Consider the following 13,631-nt stretch of genomic DNA (forward strand, 5'->3'; position numbering starts at 1 on the left):
GCTCCTGCTGCTAAATCCCGCCCGGGCTCGGCCTGGCCTCTGCACCTCCCGCTCCCCTTGGCCAAGCCCGGCACCCAGGAGCAGCTCGACACACCCCAAACCGCCTCCCCGGCCTGGGCTCCCGCCTTTGGCAGAGGAACGCCCCGTTCCTTTCCCGCAGGCCCATCCAACAGGGCTGGCTTGCCACCAGCCTCCAGCGCGACCACGGATTTTCCGCTCGCTCCGCTCCTCCTGGGGCGCCGGCAGCTGCGGATCCCTCTTCCCTCCGCAGCCCCCTGAAACACACTCCGACTCCTCTAACGACCCCGAACGCCCCAGCTCCCGCTCGCTGCGGAAAGACGCGGTGCCAGGAGCAACGGGGACACTATCAAAACGCATTTTAGGCCCATCCCGGCCCCCAGCCCCACAACGAAGCTGGAACGAAGAAACCCTGCAACGTTCTATTGTTTTGCTGGGGAGCAATAACCAGTTCGTCCAATTCTGCTATTTGCTGCTTTTTAAGCATTAGGAACACCTACACATGCCTGCCTTTTCTTTTTTTCTGGAATAAAAGCAGCAGCAGAAGCGTGGCAGGCCACGCTGGGGCATCTGCGGCAGCGGCTGGACAAAGGCAGGGGCTTGGATGTGCCGAGCCAAACTCGAGGGTCGCGGGACGCCACGGAGCAGAGCGATCCACCCGGAAGCCGTCCGGTCATGGGGAAACACACCGAGGGAATCACCACAGGGCAAATCCGGGCCAGCAAAGCGCTGCCGCTCCGCCGCTCCGGCTCAAGGAACGCGTAAATGGGGGAAAAATCCGGGGTTTTTACCGCTGAGACACGCACGTGTATTCCTACACGCGTGCACGGGCGTCTGGGGCTTGGCTTCAACACAGAACAAGGAAAAAACCCTGGACCCGTACAAGTTTTCAATTGAAAAATAAAAAAAATTGGGGTTGTTTGCGTTCAGAAAAACGGATACTTGTTGTGGCTGCTTTTTACTGGAAAAACCCCACGGAAAATGTCAACTGAAATGTATTTTCTGCAAGGCAAAAAAAAAAAAAAAAGGAACTAACCGGAGAAGATCGTTTCTTCTGGAAAAGCGCTTAGATGGAAACGGCGCGAGGCGCTCCCAGCGAGAAGCAGTGCCTGGGCGGGGGCCGCAGTGAAACAGGGCCACTGGCCCGGCCCTGGGGTCCGCCCGAACCGGCCCCCGCGCCGCCTTCCGCCCATCTGCTTGTTCGGTGGCTTGGGAGAGAAACGCACCGGCTGGCCCAGAACGGGACGGAAACGGGCGGTTTTGAAGCAAAACCCTTAAAATACTCGATGGGAGGAGAGCAGGCAAGGAGGGAGCGGAGAGCCGAAGGGAAAGCACCAACCTGCCGATTGCGCTCGTCCGTGATCCGCTGGATCTGGATCTTTTTTCTCCCCATCTTCTCGGGAAATCCTCACCGCACCCGGGGACGACTTCAGTTCAGGGGAGGGGAAAAGTGACCCCGCTTTAAACCGCTTTCATGAAAGAGTGTGGTGGGCTTTTTTTTTTTGATGAAAAACAAACCAAAAAAAAGCCAAAATGGGGGGGGGGGGGGCGGGGGGGGGAAACAAAAAAAAAAAACGAGAGTTTTGCGTCGCTTCTTGCTCAGTTCATGGTACCCTCCTGCGCGGCCGGATCCAGCGAGGCGGAGGCGTCAGCGGGCGCTCAGAACCCTGCGCAAAGAGAGAAAGAGCAGTGAGACGCCTGTCCCCAAACCCCCGCCTGGGTCCCGCACCCTCCCGGCACCCAAACCACCCCCAGGGTCCCGCAACCTCCCGGCACCCAAACCACCCCCAGGGTCCCGCACCCTCCCGGCACCCAAACCGCCGCACAGCTCCTGCCCCCAGCCCGGGGGAAGCCTTTGCTCCGTCTCCCGCCCGGTTCTGGGGCCGGCAGAGCTGCGGAGGGATTTGTCCAACCCGGCCTCCAAAACCCCGAGGATGCAGCCCGAAACGCCCGCGCCGCAGGACACGCATGGGCCACGCATGGCGACAGCGGCGAGGAGCCCGTGAAGCAGCCCCTCTGTGACACTCCAGAGGTTTTTTTTGTCTTAACAAAGTCATCAGCAGCCGAGCGGCTGGCCATTAGCTTGGGCAATTTAAATCTGTCTCCAATTTCGGCATTAATCTTCAATTTGGAATTGTAAAATGTCTTTATTTGATTACTTAAAAAAAAAAACAAACCCTATAATCAGGCACAGAAACCCAATTCCTGAGGGCGAGGGGAAGAAGGGCTGCGAAGGAAGCCAAGGCAGCCCGGGGCTCGACGGGCTCCACAGCAGCCGGAGCTGGCTGCTCCCACCGGCCCGGGAACACACGGATCGGTGGGTCGTACCCGGGGATCGGTGGGAGGTACGAGGGGATCGGGCAGTACGTACCAGGGGACCGACACGGCCCCCCAGCCCCAGTCACCCCAGTTTCTCGCACTGCACTGGGGGGATAACGGGGAAAAGGAGCCCAGTGCGTTTCTCCGCGGGCGCGCTCTCCCGGTTGAGGAGACAAGCAGCCGGGGAAGAGCGGCGATAACGCTGCGTTCACGGCGAGGGCGCCCTGTGCCAAGGCCAGTCCCAAAATAGCTGCCTATCTGCCTGCCCTTGGCAGCCCTCAGCGCTCGGGCTTGTTACAGAAATCACGGAGAAAAAAAACAAACCCAAGCCATTTTCTCCCCGGATTCATCCCAGATTCCCCACAGCACCGGCCGCCAGCCCTGAGCGAGCCCCTCCTGCTCCCCCCCAGCGCCGGGAGCCCCCCAACCCTGCAGTGGCCCCGGCCCGTCCTTCACCGCCTCGCCAGACCGCGCTCGGGCGGCAAACCAGCGCTGCCGGCCGCGCTCCCACGCGCATTTTTCGGGGTTCATCGAGTCCTGTGAGTCACTTAATTTTTTTCTCTGCTTTTTTTTTTTTTTTTGTGTAAAATTATTCATCGTGCATCGTGCTCTGCGGTTCCAGCGCTGGTTCGAGCAGCTGAGAGGGGAGCGGGGAGACTTCCCCACCCCCAACACCCACAGCCTGCTCTCCGGGGATGAAAAGCCATGGGGACGCAGGAAGGAGACTGGAGAGACGAGGGGCAGCGAAACCCCTGTTCTTCTCGTGAATCCCACCAAGGAGACTCTTCACAAGGCCAAACGTACCAGGATGGCATCTGCTGCTGGCATCACTATTTCTCAAAACCAGCGCGCGTCTTCCCCCCCAGGAGCAAACGGAAGCCATCGTCCGGCTGCGAGCGGCGCCGCGGAGACGCCGAGCTGGTGCTGGGGGGATGCCCCTTGGCTGCTGCTCCCCATCCCTGCGGGCAGCCCCGAAAAGGTGGGTGCCAGGGCACGGCCGGCCCCAGAGCAGCGCCGGCGCCGGAGCAGCATCCCTCAGGCTGCCCGAGAGCATCCCTCAAACGTCGGAGACATGGAAGAGTCGCAAAGGAGGATTTCTGTTCACCTGCCCGGCTGCGCGCTCAGCATTTCCAGCAGCGCAAATCCACGCGGGAGAGCCCCGACAGCCTCCAGGCCAGCGTCCGAGGCGAGGGTTTCGCAGGCGTGGAGAGAACTTGGCAGAGGAGGAACTTTCCGCCGAGTCTGCTTCGCAGCTTTTCCCTTCGGAGCTGCCATTTCTGCAAACTGGCTGAAAAACATTCACCTTCACCCTCCTCACAGCCGCCAGCGGCAGCGCGAAGGAGCAACAGCTCCGCATCCGGACCAGGGCAAGACGCTAATTCCTTCCTGATGCCGCAGCTCTTGGACACAGAAACTCTCTGAAAAGAGCGGATTGCCTGTCGAAACCAGGGAGGAACCATCCAGAAGCAACAATAAACACTGCAGAACAACGGGCAGTAAATTCAAAACGAGTGAAAGGAAACATATTTCAACACGATTCAGTTGCGGGCCTGCTTCGCAGGGTGCTGTCGTGGCCAAAAGCTCCGCGGCGCTCGAAACGGAGACGGGATGTTTGCAGGGGCGCGGAGAAAGCCCCGGCGCGGCCCAGCCCTGCCCCGATGCTCGCGTGAGCCGCGCTTCCTGCGTCCCAACGGCGTTCCCCTCCCTGCGCTGCAAAGCAGCCCCAGGGGTTCCCACACAAATCGCCTTTCAGCCACCGGACCACGCTCCTCTGCCGCTCGCAAATCCTGCTCCCGCGGCCTCGGCAGCCTGCCTGGGCCCATCGTCCCAGCCTCAGGCCTTGCCCCTGCTGCTTGATAAAGTCTCTCGCAGGAAAAAGGCAACTTAACTCTTTTTTTTTTTTGGTTGTCCTTGTGGGGAGAAAAGGAGCTGGCGCTGTGATGCTCCCGATCCCTCTTCCCTGCACGGGAAGGAAAAGACCGCGCGGTCCTCGGATGGGATGGAGCCGAGCACAGCACTGCTGCTCCGAACTCACCAGCGGAGGGGATTCAAAACTCCTTCCTGTCCTCTTCGTGTTCCCGGTGCTGGAGCTGGGCTTTGGGGTGGGTTTATTTGGGTTTAGATTGGTTTTTTCCCAGCCTATTTTTAAACCCAGGTACTCCGGCGTTTCCTGCCCAGGTGGCCGTTTCACACCGCAGCCCTGAGTTTCTGCTCGGCATCTGCAAGCGCAAGAAACCCAGAGCCTTCTGCCTGCCGCGCTGGCACTGCCGCTGGGACCCAGCAGCACCCGTCCCGCAGCGCGCACCGAGCTCAGCCCCTCCGGAGCTCCATCTCCTCCTGCAGCCGATCGCTCCACCTGCCCCAGTCATTAAATCATCTTTCCTTCCTTCCGAGACAGCAGCTTCCTTCTCCTCAGCCTGGTTTTCCAAGGAAAAGAGGCTCAGGCCATCCCACAGCGCACGCGAGATGAGAAGGCACCCGCTCCACGTGGTGGCTGAGCCCACGAGACCTTTCCATCCCGTTTGGCAAGAACATCCTCGAACCGCAACACCCAGCACAAACACCGGTGTAAGCCCAGCCCTTACGAGACACTAGAGAATCTCCGCAGCCCTGTAAGGCAGCCTGGCTTGCCCAAACTGTGACCCAGCGCCACCCTAAACCCGGCCTGGGATGGCCCAACCGTCACGGGGTGCGGGCGGGCTCAGGGCCACCTTAGCACCCGCAGCCTCCCCGCCACCATCCCCAGCGGTACCCGTCTCCATGGTGACCATCTCCACGCAACCGCCGAGCATCTCGGCTGCCACCCCAGCGAGGAGGAACCGCCGCGGCGCGAGGGTCCAAGGGCACGGAAAGGGGACCCACAAACCTGCCACGAAGCACAGCACAGGCGCTGCAGCGAGCGAACGGCGCCGGCAAAAAGTCACCTCGTCCCTCTCGGCGCCAGGAGGGTTCGGCAGGGATCGGGGACGGGAAACTCGGCATTGCCCCGGCAATGCGGCGAGAAGCACGGGACGGAGGCCTCCAGTTAGCGCCCGCATCCCTGCCCCCTGCCCTACACCCCCTCGCGCGCTCGCACAAGTATGACTATCACAGCAATTAACACACATGCCAATTAACGACAAGCAGGTGCTGGTTAGCTCCGTGCTGAGTAATTCATACCCGGCTCCCAGCAAATTGCTCCAAATCGGAGAGACGGAGCGGGAGCAGAGCTGGTGTTTCGCAGACGGGGGAAGGAAGAGAAAGCAGGGAGGGATCTCAGCTGGGAAACGTTTTTACAAACCAGGGAATTTGGGGGTGCCGAATCCACAGCTCCAAGAGCTGGGAGGCAGGAGAGCCGACGTCTCTTCCAAGTCTGTATTTCTGCGCTGTTACCGACTGTGCCCGTTCCTGCTCTCTTTCGCCCGTTCCGTTGCACAAGCAGCAGGGTTCTTTGCACCGCTCCGTAATTCGTCACCGTTCCATTTCCACAAATCCCCGCATTTCTCCCTGCGCGAGCAGGGGCACCGCGTTCCAGGCCATTCGCCGTTTCTGACACGCTTTCCTGGCCGCCCCGTTTTGCTGCCGCTTTGCTGGGGCCAGCCGCGCCGGGGCCGCTCCCCTCGAAGCGACGACGCGAAGCTGTCCCTCCTCAAAGCCCCACCTCGCAAAGCCTCGCGCTCGCAGCGCGGTGTCAGCTCCAATAAACCCAATGCTGGCTGCGCAGCTGCGAGGGAAAGATCAAACAGCTGAATCCAAAGGCTTTAGGAAGATAAATAAAGGCAAATAAATGCCTCCTTTCCAAAAACGTCCTCTCCTTTCCAGCTCTGCGCGACCTTGCTCTTCCCAGCGCGCTGCCCTTGCGCTGGCGTGCTGCGCCGCGCTCCCCCAGCCCACTTCTGCGGGACAAACCCAGCCTTGAGCCGGGATTTGCAGGAATTCTCCCAAAGATGGGTTTCTCCTTGCCCAGCCCCACCGAGCCGAGGGGCTGGCTGAGCGGAGCGGATCCCAGCGCAGCGGGATGAGGGGTCCCCCCGCCCCGGGGAATGGGGCACGCAACGGGAGTGAATTCACTGGACCCAGGGCGTGGGGTTCATCCACACGCAGAAACGATCGCGGTAACGCGCTGCACGGACACCTTCCCCAGCCCGGAGCGTCTGCTGGCGAGGAGGGCCACCGCAGCAAAAACCGGCGGGTGCGAGGGTTGTGAGGCGCAGGATTTGCCCTGTCTCTCCGCCCGGGGAAGGAGAGCGCCCACACCGGGGCAACGCCGCCGCGCTCGCCCAACCGGGGGAACGCCGCCGCGCTGCAAACCCGCCTCACGCGCCCAGCCTGCCATGGGACGTGGTTTACGCTCGCCGCGCCGACGCTGCACCAAGCCACTGCCAAACCCTTCGCCACCGCGTGCCGGGGCAGGGGTGCCGAGCGGAGGCGGAAGCGATGATGCTCCGGAGGCGGTGATGATGCCTCGGAGGCGGCGAGAGCAGCCCCACGCCCTGCTGCAGCGCTCCCGCTGCAAACGCGCGGCTTTTACCCGGAAAAGCGGCTGAGTCAAGGCGCGACGTGGCAAAGCTCGCAAAGCTCGGACCCTCCAGCCGCTGCAGAAGAGCCCAAAAAGCACCTGCAAACGGAAGGCGAACGGCAGCCGAGGCGGCCCAGCCCCGGCCCGCGGCTCCCAGGACCCGCACCGGCACGGCCCGACGGGGCCGCGTCCCCGCGCGCAGACAGGGCTGACTCGGTCCCCGCAGGACACGGATTCAGCTCAATCACCTCTTGAACCCGGCTATTTAGCTGCAGGTCGTGCCTTCCTGTTTCCTTTCTCGCTGACGGCCGGCCTGCCTTTTGTGACCGAACTGCTGTTTTTTTAACATATCCTCCACGCTGACACCAAGGGCTTCCAGCTTCCTTCTCGGTGCCTTCTGGATCCGCAGGATCAGCTTCCTTCTCCCCTGCAGAGGAGGGGAAAAGCCCCCTGCCTGAATCCCAGCGCTCACGTTCACGTTAATGCTGCTCCTCCCGCCCCGCAAAGCCACCGGCACGGCCCGCGCCCCTGTCCCGCCGGCGAGCGTGCGCTGACGGAGCGGCGGGCTGGGCGGCGGCGCTGGAGGAGCAGCCTGGCTCCCGGGGCGCAGCGAAGGGAGGCGCAGCCCGGCCGGGATGTCGTCGGCACCATGGCGGCAGCGAGCGCCCGCGCGCCCCCGGCCCCGCTGCACGCACCCGCGGAGGGCTCCAGCTCGCCAGCTCAGCATTGTTTAGCACCTCTTTATCTACAAACCGAGATCAAAACCGCACCAACACGTTGAAGTCTCCTCCAAAGCTTCTATTCTGGTTTCAGGATGATGCTATCTGGGTTCCTGTGTCAGGGCTCCAGATGCAGGCAGGGGGAGGGGAGAGGAAGGCGGCCGAAACGCGGCTCCGGAGCAAACCCCTCGCTCGGAAGCGCAGCTGAGGGCCCTGCTCGGCCAAACCTGCCCAGGGCCCAGTCCCGCTCGCCCCGCAGGTGCGAACCCGGCGCCGAGCTGCAGTCCCTCCCGCGCACCTGATGCCGGGCAGGAGGGCCCCGATTTCCCTGGGATGGGCGCCAAAACCGACAGCTTGGGCCGTCCCGCCTGCGCAGGATCTGTCCCTCCGGCTGCAGGTACCAACCTGGGCAGGCCGAGCGGAGGCGCGTGAGGCTGCGTCCCAGCCGGCCCCCAAGGAATCTGCAAAAGGCACGCATCTTCCTGACCCAGATCCGGGCGCTCTCCAGAGAACAGCAGATGCCAGCCGCGCAGCCAGCTCTGCTGAGCTGTAACAAAACCACGCGCCGTGCCAGCCCGCCAGAGTCCGGGGGAGAAAAAAAAAAAAGCAAAGCACAGCCCTGCCCTGAGATGATGCTGAGAACTGTGCGAGGCGAGGGGGAAAGAAAGGATTTGGGGAAAACTATTAAACTGGAGTTGATTTCCTCTTCCCCTGCAGGTCACGCACCCATTTTTGACCCACTGACCAAACAAGGGTGACAGCCCCGGCGCTGGCCCCCAACGCCAGGCACCCCAAATCCCACGGCCCCTGGCCAGAGCCGGCAGAGGCCGGAGGGGACGCGGGGCAGCTGGCAGGGGAGGGGAGGCTGGGCAAGGTCACCGGCCAGCCTGCGGCCCCGCTCAGCGCAGGCCAAAAGCCAGCTGGGGAGCCGGCGTCACCCTGTGCCGGGGCGAGGACACGGACATCGGGATAACAAGTGCACGGCACCGCGGCGAGCAGGGACTCGCAGCCCAGCACGCTGCGAGGCTTCCCAGGGCGGAGGGAGATGCCGCAGGGAGGGACCCCGGGGACGAGCGGCTGCACGGCACGGTGCTAAAGCGGGGGCTTGGCCAGCCCCTCGCGCAGCCCCTCCAAAGCACCCGGGAACAGCAACGCAGCCCCGCAACCGTCAGCCGTGACCTTGGCGGTGGCATCCTCGCAGGGAGGGTCACCCATCGCCCCAGGCCTGGCTGCGGCCTCCCGGGCGGCTCGGCGGCTTCCCCTGGCGCGCGCACCCCGGGCCGGGCACCGCGCGAGCCCCCGGCGCCCCACGACGGGCACCACGTCCCCTTCCCCAGCTGGGACCAACCGCTGCGTGGGGCAGCCCTAAGCCACCTCCATCGCCAGCCCCCCTTCATCGCCAACCCCCCTTCATCCCCACCCCATCCCATCCTCAGGGAGGAGCAGCCAGACCGCGCGAAGCTGCTTCCCTCCTGTCCCCTATCCATCACCAGCTCCAGCGCTGGAGCCCGGGAGCCATTTCCCCCCGCGCTAAGCAGGTTTTTCTAACCGAAGGGAAGCGAGAGCCCATTATCCGGCTCTGCGCCCACCCCACGGCTCCCCGCAGGGCACGAAATAACCACCTGCCAGCTCCCGGCGCCCCGTCCCCACAGCGACATCACAGCTCCCCTGTCACTGCTGTCAGGGCAGAACGCAAACACCTGGTAACGAGGAGGTTCAATCTGACAGATGAGGGGCTGACTCATTAAAAAAAAAAAAAAAAAACGAGATGGAGAGAGAGCTGAATTCGGGGTCGAATCCTGCGCTCGCAGATCAGGAGGCTGGCAGAGTTGCCTCCGTGTTGGCGGGGAGCGGAAGCAGCTCTCGCCCCCAAACCAGGCCCACAGCGAGGGCTGAGGCCGCAGGGAGGAAAAGGGGGAAGACGTGGCCACAGTTTTGGGGGCTACCCAGCCCTGCTCCCCACCGAGGCACCCCCACCCCTGCAGCAGGGGGGTCGCACCCAGGAAAAGCCTCGGTGTCCGACGGCGGCGACGTTTCGCTTTCGGGTTTTGGGTTTTTTCTCTTGAATGGGAAACAGCAAGATGCAAACCTGGGGCGAGGGCAGCCGAGGCTCCCTGGATCGCCAGCACCCGACCCCAACACCACCCCCCATTTCCCCAGGCACCCCCATCCCGAGGGCGCGCCCGTCTCCTGGGGCAGCCCCGCCGGGTCCCTGCTGCCAGCGCCCTCGCTGCGGCCGTCGGAAGGATGTGGCCGTCAGAAGGATGCCGACGACCCGCACGTCCCAGGACGCAACTGGCCAAAGTGGGACAACCACCGCCTTTGGCTCCCGCGCGGGGCAGGATCCCACCCCTGGGACACGGAACGCGGTCCTCAGGGGCGGCCCAGCAGCGCGAGGAGGGCGAAAGCCTCCCCACAGGGAATTTAGGGGCTCTCCATGCACGGGGATGGGATTTTCCCCCGTAGCAGAGGCGACAACTCTCTCTGCGGCGGGTTTTACCCAGGGGAAACTCCAAGAGAGCCGAGCGCTCCTCCGAGCCCCCCGCGAGGGATGGAGACGCACGGCAGCCCCTCGGGACACGGCAGAGAGCGAAACCGTCCCGAGGAAACGCTCCTCTTCCCTCCCGCGTCCACGGGATGGGGATGGGGACGCATCCTCCGCAGCCAGCCCAGGGCACCCTGCTGTCACCCTGCCTCTGCCCAAACCTCCGTTCCCCCCCCCGTCCCACGGCGGGGACCCTGCACCCCGCAGGAGGGGACGCCCCGCGGCGCTTTGCGCACCCTCGGGTACCCAGCCAGAGGCTGGGGACCCCCGCACCGCCCCAGCGCCCAGCCCGCGGGCGCAGGCCTCCCTCCCAGCGCCATTCCCAAGGCTCAGCCCTGCCCCGAGGGCCACCAACGTCTTTCACAGTGGCCTTCCAAAACCAAAACCACTTCTTTTTTTGTTGTTTTTTTTTTTTTTTTCCACCCTCAGGCCCTGGTGAGTAATAGCAGCAATGCCAAAGTCACGGGGCTGCTGATTTTATTTGCATCTCCCGACTGCTAAGTGCATCCACGCCACAGCAGCCGTGACATCCGCCGGGCCTGGGGACACGGAGGCCACGTTAGCAGCAGGCGTTGCTCCCGCCTTGCCCCATCCCGCGCTCCCGGTCCGGGTTTGTGCAGCCGAAGCTCCGCAGGGAGCAGGGAGCTTCCCGTGCTGGGACGGGGATGGTGGCCACCAGCTCTGCCTGACCGCGAGAAGGACAAGAAGCAGAGGAGCTCGGTTTGCCACCGACGCGGCATCGCGGTGCCGCGGCAGCAGAGCTCGCCAGAGTCCCCTGGAGAGGTGGAGGGGAGAGGTCTGGCCAACGCAGAACACGCAGACCCTCCTGCCCCCATCCCAGCACGCAGACCCCATCCCAACGCTCAGGGCCCCATCCCGGCGTGCAGGCTCAACCACCGCGGCTCCCACCAGCCCCTGGCCCTGCCGCCCTGGAAACAAAACCCCGACAGTCGACGTCCCGGCCACCTGCACGTCCCCACCCTTTTCACCCCAAAAACTGACTCAGCTCCGCAGCCCAGGCTTGCACTCGGACGAGCTGCCACCCAACAGCTGGTCGCTTACCATGGACGCTGGTTTTCGACAGCGCAAAGGTGCGCAAACAGCGGCAGTTGTTTGGGGCCGTAACAGCACCAGGATTTGCGGGCACAGACCGAGGCCCTGCACACAAGGAGCCATCTCCGGGCCGCAGGAGCTACAGCCCGAGAGCCGTGAGACGAGAAGGAGCCACCGAAGCCCACCAAGGGGCACGGACCCTCACCGAACCCGATCCGAACTCGTTCTAAGCGAGCAGGAGGAGCTGGGATGAGAAGCCACGCAGTAAAAAGGTTTAACTTCCTCTTCCCTGCACCGCCTGGAAAATACAGCGGCTCCAGCCCGGCACCCGAGCAACGCTGCATCGCCTGCCGCTGGCACCGGCGCCCCAGGGACCCCCGATCCGGAGCCCTGCGGGGACGACAGGGCCGCGCTCCCCAGCTCCTTGCACGTGCTCGCACCCACGGGCAGCGGGCTGAGACGGGACGGGGCCCGATCCGCACCCCGCGTCCAAGCGGGCGGGTGAGGAGCGGCCCCGGCCTGTCAGGCGGCCGACATCCAGCCAGACAGCTGGCGCTCAGCTGTTGCCGCTCGCTCAGGAGGCGCACATTCTGGACACAAATCCTGTCCCCTCCGCTCCCCAGCACAGCCTGGGCCCCCGAAATCAAGCCAAGCTGCCGCCTGCCCGCGCCACCGCCGCTGCTGGCAGCTCCAGCCGGACCCACGGGACGACGGATCCCATCAGCAGGGAGAGACGGACTCATTCGGACCCCGGCCTGGGACGCGCCCTCCAGCAACGGCGGGGAAAATGATCCTGCTGTAAAAGAGGGGCTTCCTAACCCACCCGGAGCCGGTGCCTGCCGGAGGGGTCAGGCGGGGAGGCGTCCCCTCACAGGGTCCGCGAGCGGCCGAGCCCTTTCCACGGCTGGCCAGAAGCCACGTGCCCTGGGGTCTGGGGGTGCAGACGCTGCCCACGCGTCCACCTCGGGCACCCCCAGCGAACCGCAGGGGCGACGCTCAGGAGGGCAAGAATGACAGAATCCAGCGCGTTCCAGGGGTGCCGCTACACCCCGGGCCTGGCAAAGGAAAGGGCTCGGAGCAGGCAGGCGCGAAGGAACGCCGGCACCAGCCCCAGCGGAACCGCAGCAAACAACCCCGCCACCCCGTAAATTCGGCGGCTGCTCCCCGCTTGCCTTCCTGTTTGCTTTCGCAGATCCGGGCTGGGACGGCCGCCGCCAACCACCGGCTCCACGCCGGCGTAGCAGCGCTCCGGCCGCAGCACCGCGCTGGCCGCCGCACTCCCCACCCACATCGGTCCCGGCACGGTCCCTGCCGCAGGGCGCCGAGCTTCCCCAAAGGGCCGGATTTTATCCCGCCGGAGAGGCACCAATCCTGCATCTGAGCCCGCGCCCGCTGCCTTTTCCTTCTCACCTACTGTTTGTGTTTTAAGGGGAGGAAATCCCAGCTCACCCACTCCCCGTCGGCGAGCGACGTCCGCCCTCTGTGCCTCAGTTTCCCCACTCCCCATCCTCCCACCGCGGGACCTCCCCCCACCGCGCAGACCCCCGTCCCCATCCCAGCCCCGGACAGAAAGCAGCGGGTCCTGATTCACGGGCGCTGCTGTGCTTCACCACGAACACAAAGGAGAGGGGAAAAAACCAACAGAGGCACACTCACATGGCAGATCTGTGTCAGGAGGAAGCGGGGGTCTGGGGTGAACCCCCCCTCGGCAGAGCAGCGGCGGCCGCGGAGGCTGACAATAGATAAGGGCTCTAAATTCGGCGCCGGGCACCGGGCTCTGTAAGGCGATCGGGGTGGGGGCGCGCCGGGCTGTTTGTTTGGCTCCAAACTCCGCACAGACACCGCAGCGGCACCCGTGTTCGAAAAGGGAAGGAACGCAAAGGGGGGGGGAAATAAAAAAAAAATAAAATCCAAAAGGGAGAAAAGTGCACGCGCACACTCAACAATACCAACAGAATTTTACAAATCACGAGAAAAGGAGCTGGGGGGGAATAAAAGGAAAGCCGGCTGGGCTGGCAGGGTTTGAGCGACGCCTGTTTTAAAAAAAGAAGTTGCTAATTTTAACTCTCCAGTGGAAAGAGTGAGAGGTACTTACAGGAGACGGGGCGGCTCGGCGCTCCACAGCTGCGGGAGGAAGCGCGGGATGGAGCCGCTGTCCCCTCGCCGCCGCTGCCCCTCGCGGCTGCCACCCGGCCCCCGAGCCCCCCAAAACCCTGCCCGGGGAGCGCCGGGCGCGTCGCGGGCCTGAAGGGCAGGGGCAGATGCGGAGAGGCGGGAGGAGGCGGTTGCGTGCGCCGGGGAGGGGAAGGGAGCGGCCAGAGCCGCTGGCTCGCCAACAGCTGCCGAAAGCAGCCCCTGCGCTCGCTTCCTCCGCCGCCCCAGGCGCAGCGGGACGGCACGGACCCCGCGGGTGCCACGGGACCCCGCTGCTGGGGCAGTGCGTTCGGACGATGTTTCCGCACAGACGTTTCTGGCCAAG

General features: G+C 64.1%; 1 protein-coding gene and 1 long non-coding RNA gene across 13 annotated transcripts in view; both read right to left on the bottom strand.

Moving 5' to 3' along the window:
* MEF2D (myocyte enhancer factor 2D) overlaps positions 1 to 1,539 on the bottom strand; it is a 31,562-nt gene extending 30,023 nt beyond the window's left edge. For all 12 annotated transcript variants that reach the window (XM_086768252.1, XM_086768253.1, XM_086768249.1 and 9 more), the window contains exon 1: positions 1,358 to 1,539. In XM_086768252.1, coding sequence (XP_086624378.1) covers positions 1,358 to 1,411 — 54 coding nt within the window. In that variant the 5' untranslated portion in view covers positions 1,412 to 1,539. The remainder of the gene's footprint in view (positions 1 to 1,357) is intronic.
* A 48-nt stretch (positions 1,540 to 1,587) lies between these two features.
* The window catches only part of LOC147597165 (uncharacterized), a 35,824-nt gene continuing 23,780 nt past the window's right edge, over positions 1,588 to 13,631 (bottom strand). The window contains exon 3 of the long non-coding RNA XR_015261249.1: positions 1,588 to 1,685. This is a non-coding gene — a long non-coding RNA (uncharacterized LOC147597165). The remainder of the gene's footprint in view (positions 1,686 to 13,631) is intronic.

The sequence above is a fragment of the Chlamydotis macqueenii genome, chromosome 28 (genome assembly GCF_036417535.1).
Source record: "Chlamydotis macqueenii isolate bChlMac1 chromosome 28, bChlMac1.mat, whole genome shotgun sequence".
NCBI classification, from domain to species: Eukaryota; Metazoa; Chordata; class Aves; order Otidiformes; family Otididae; genus Chlamydotis; species Chlamydotis macqueenii.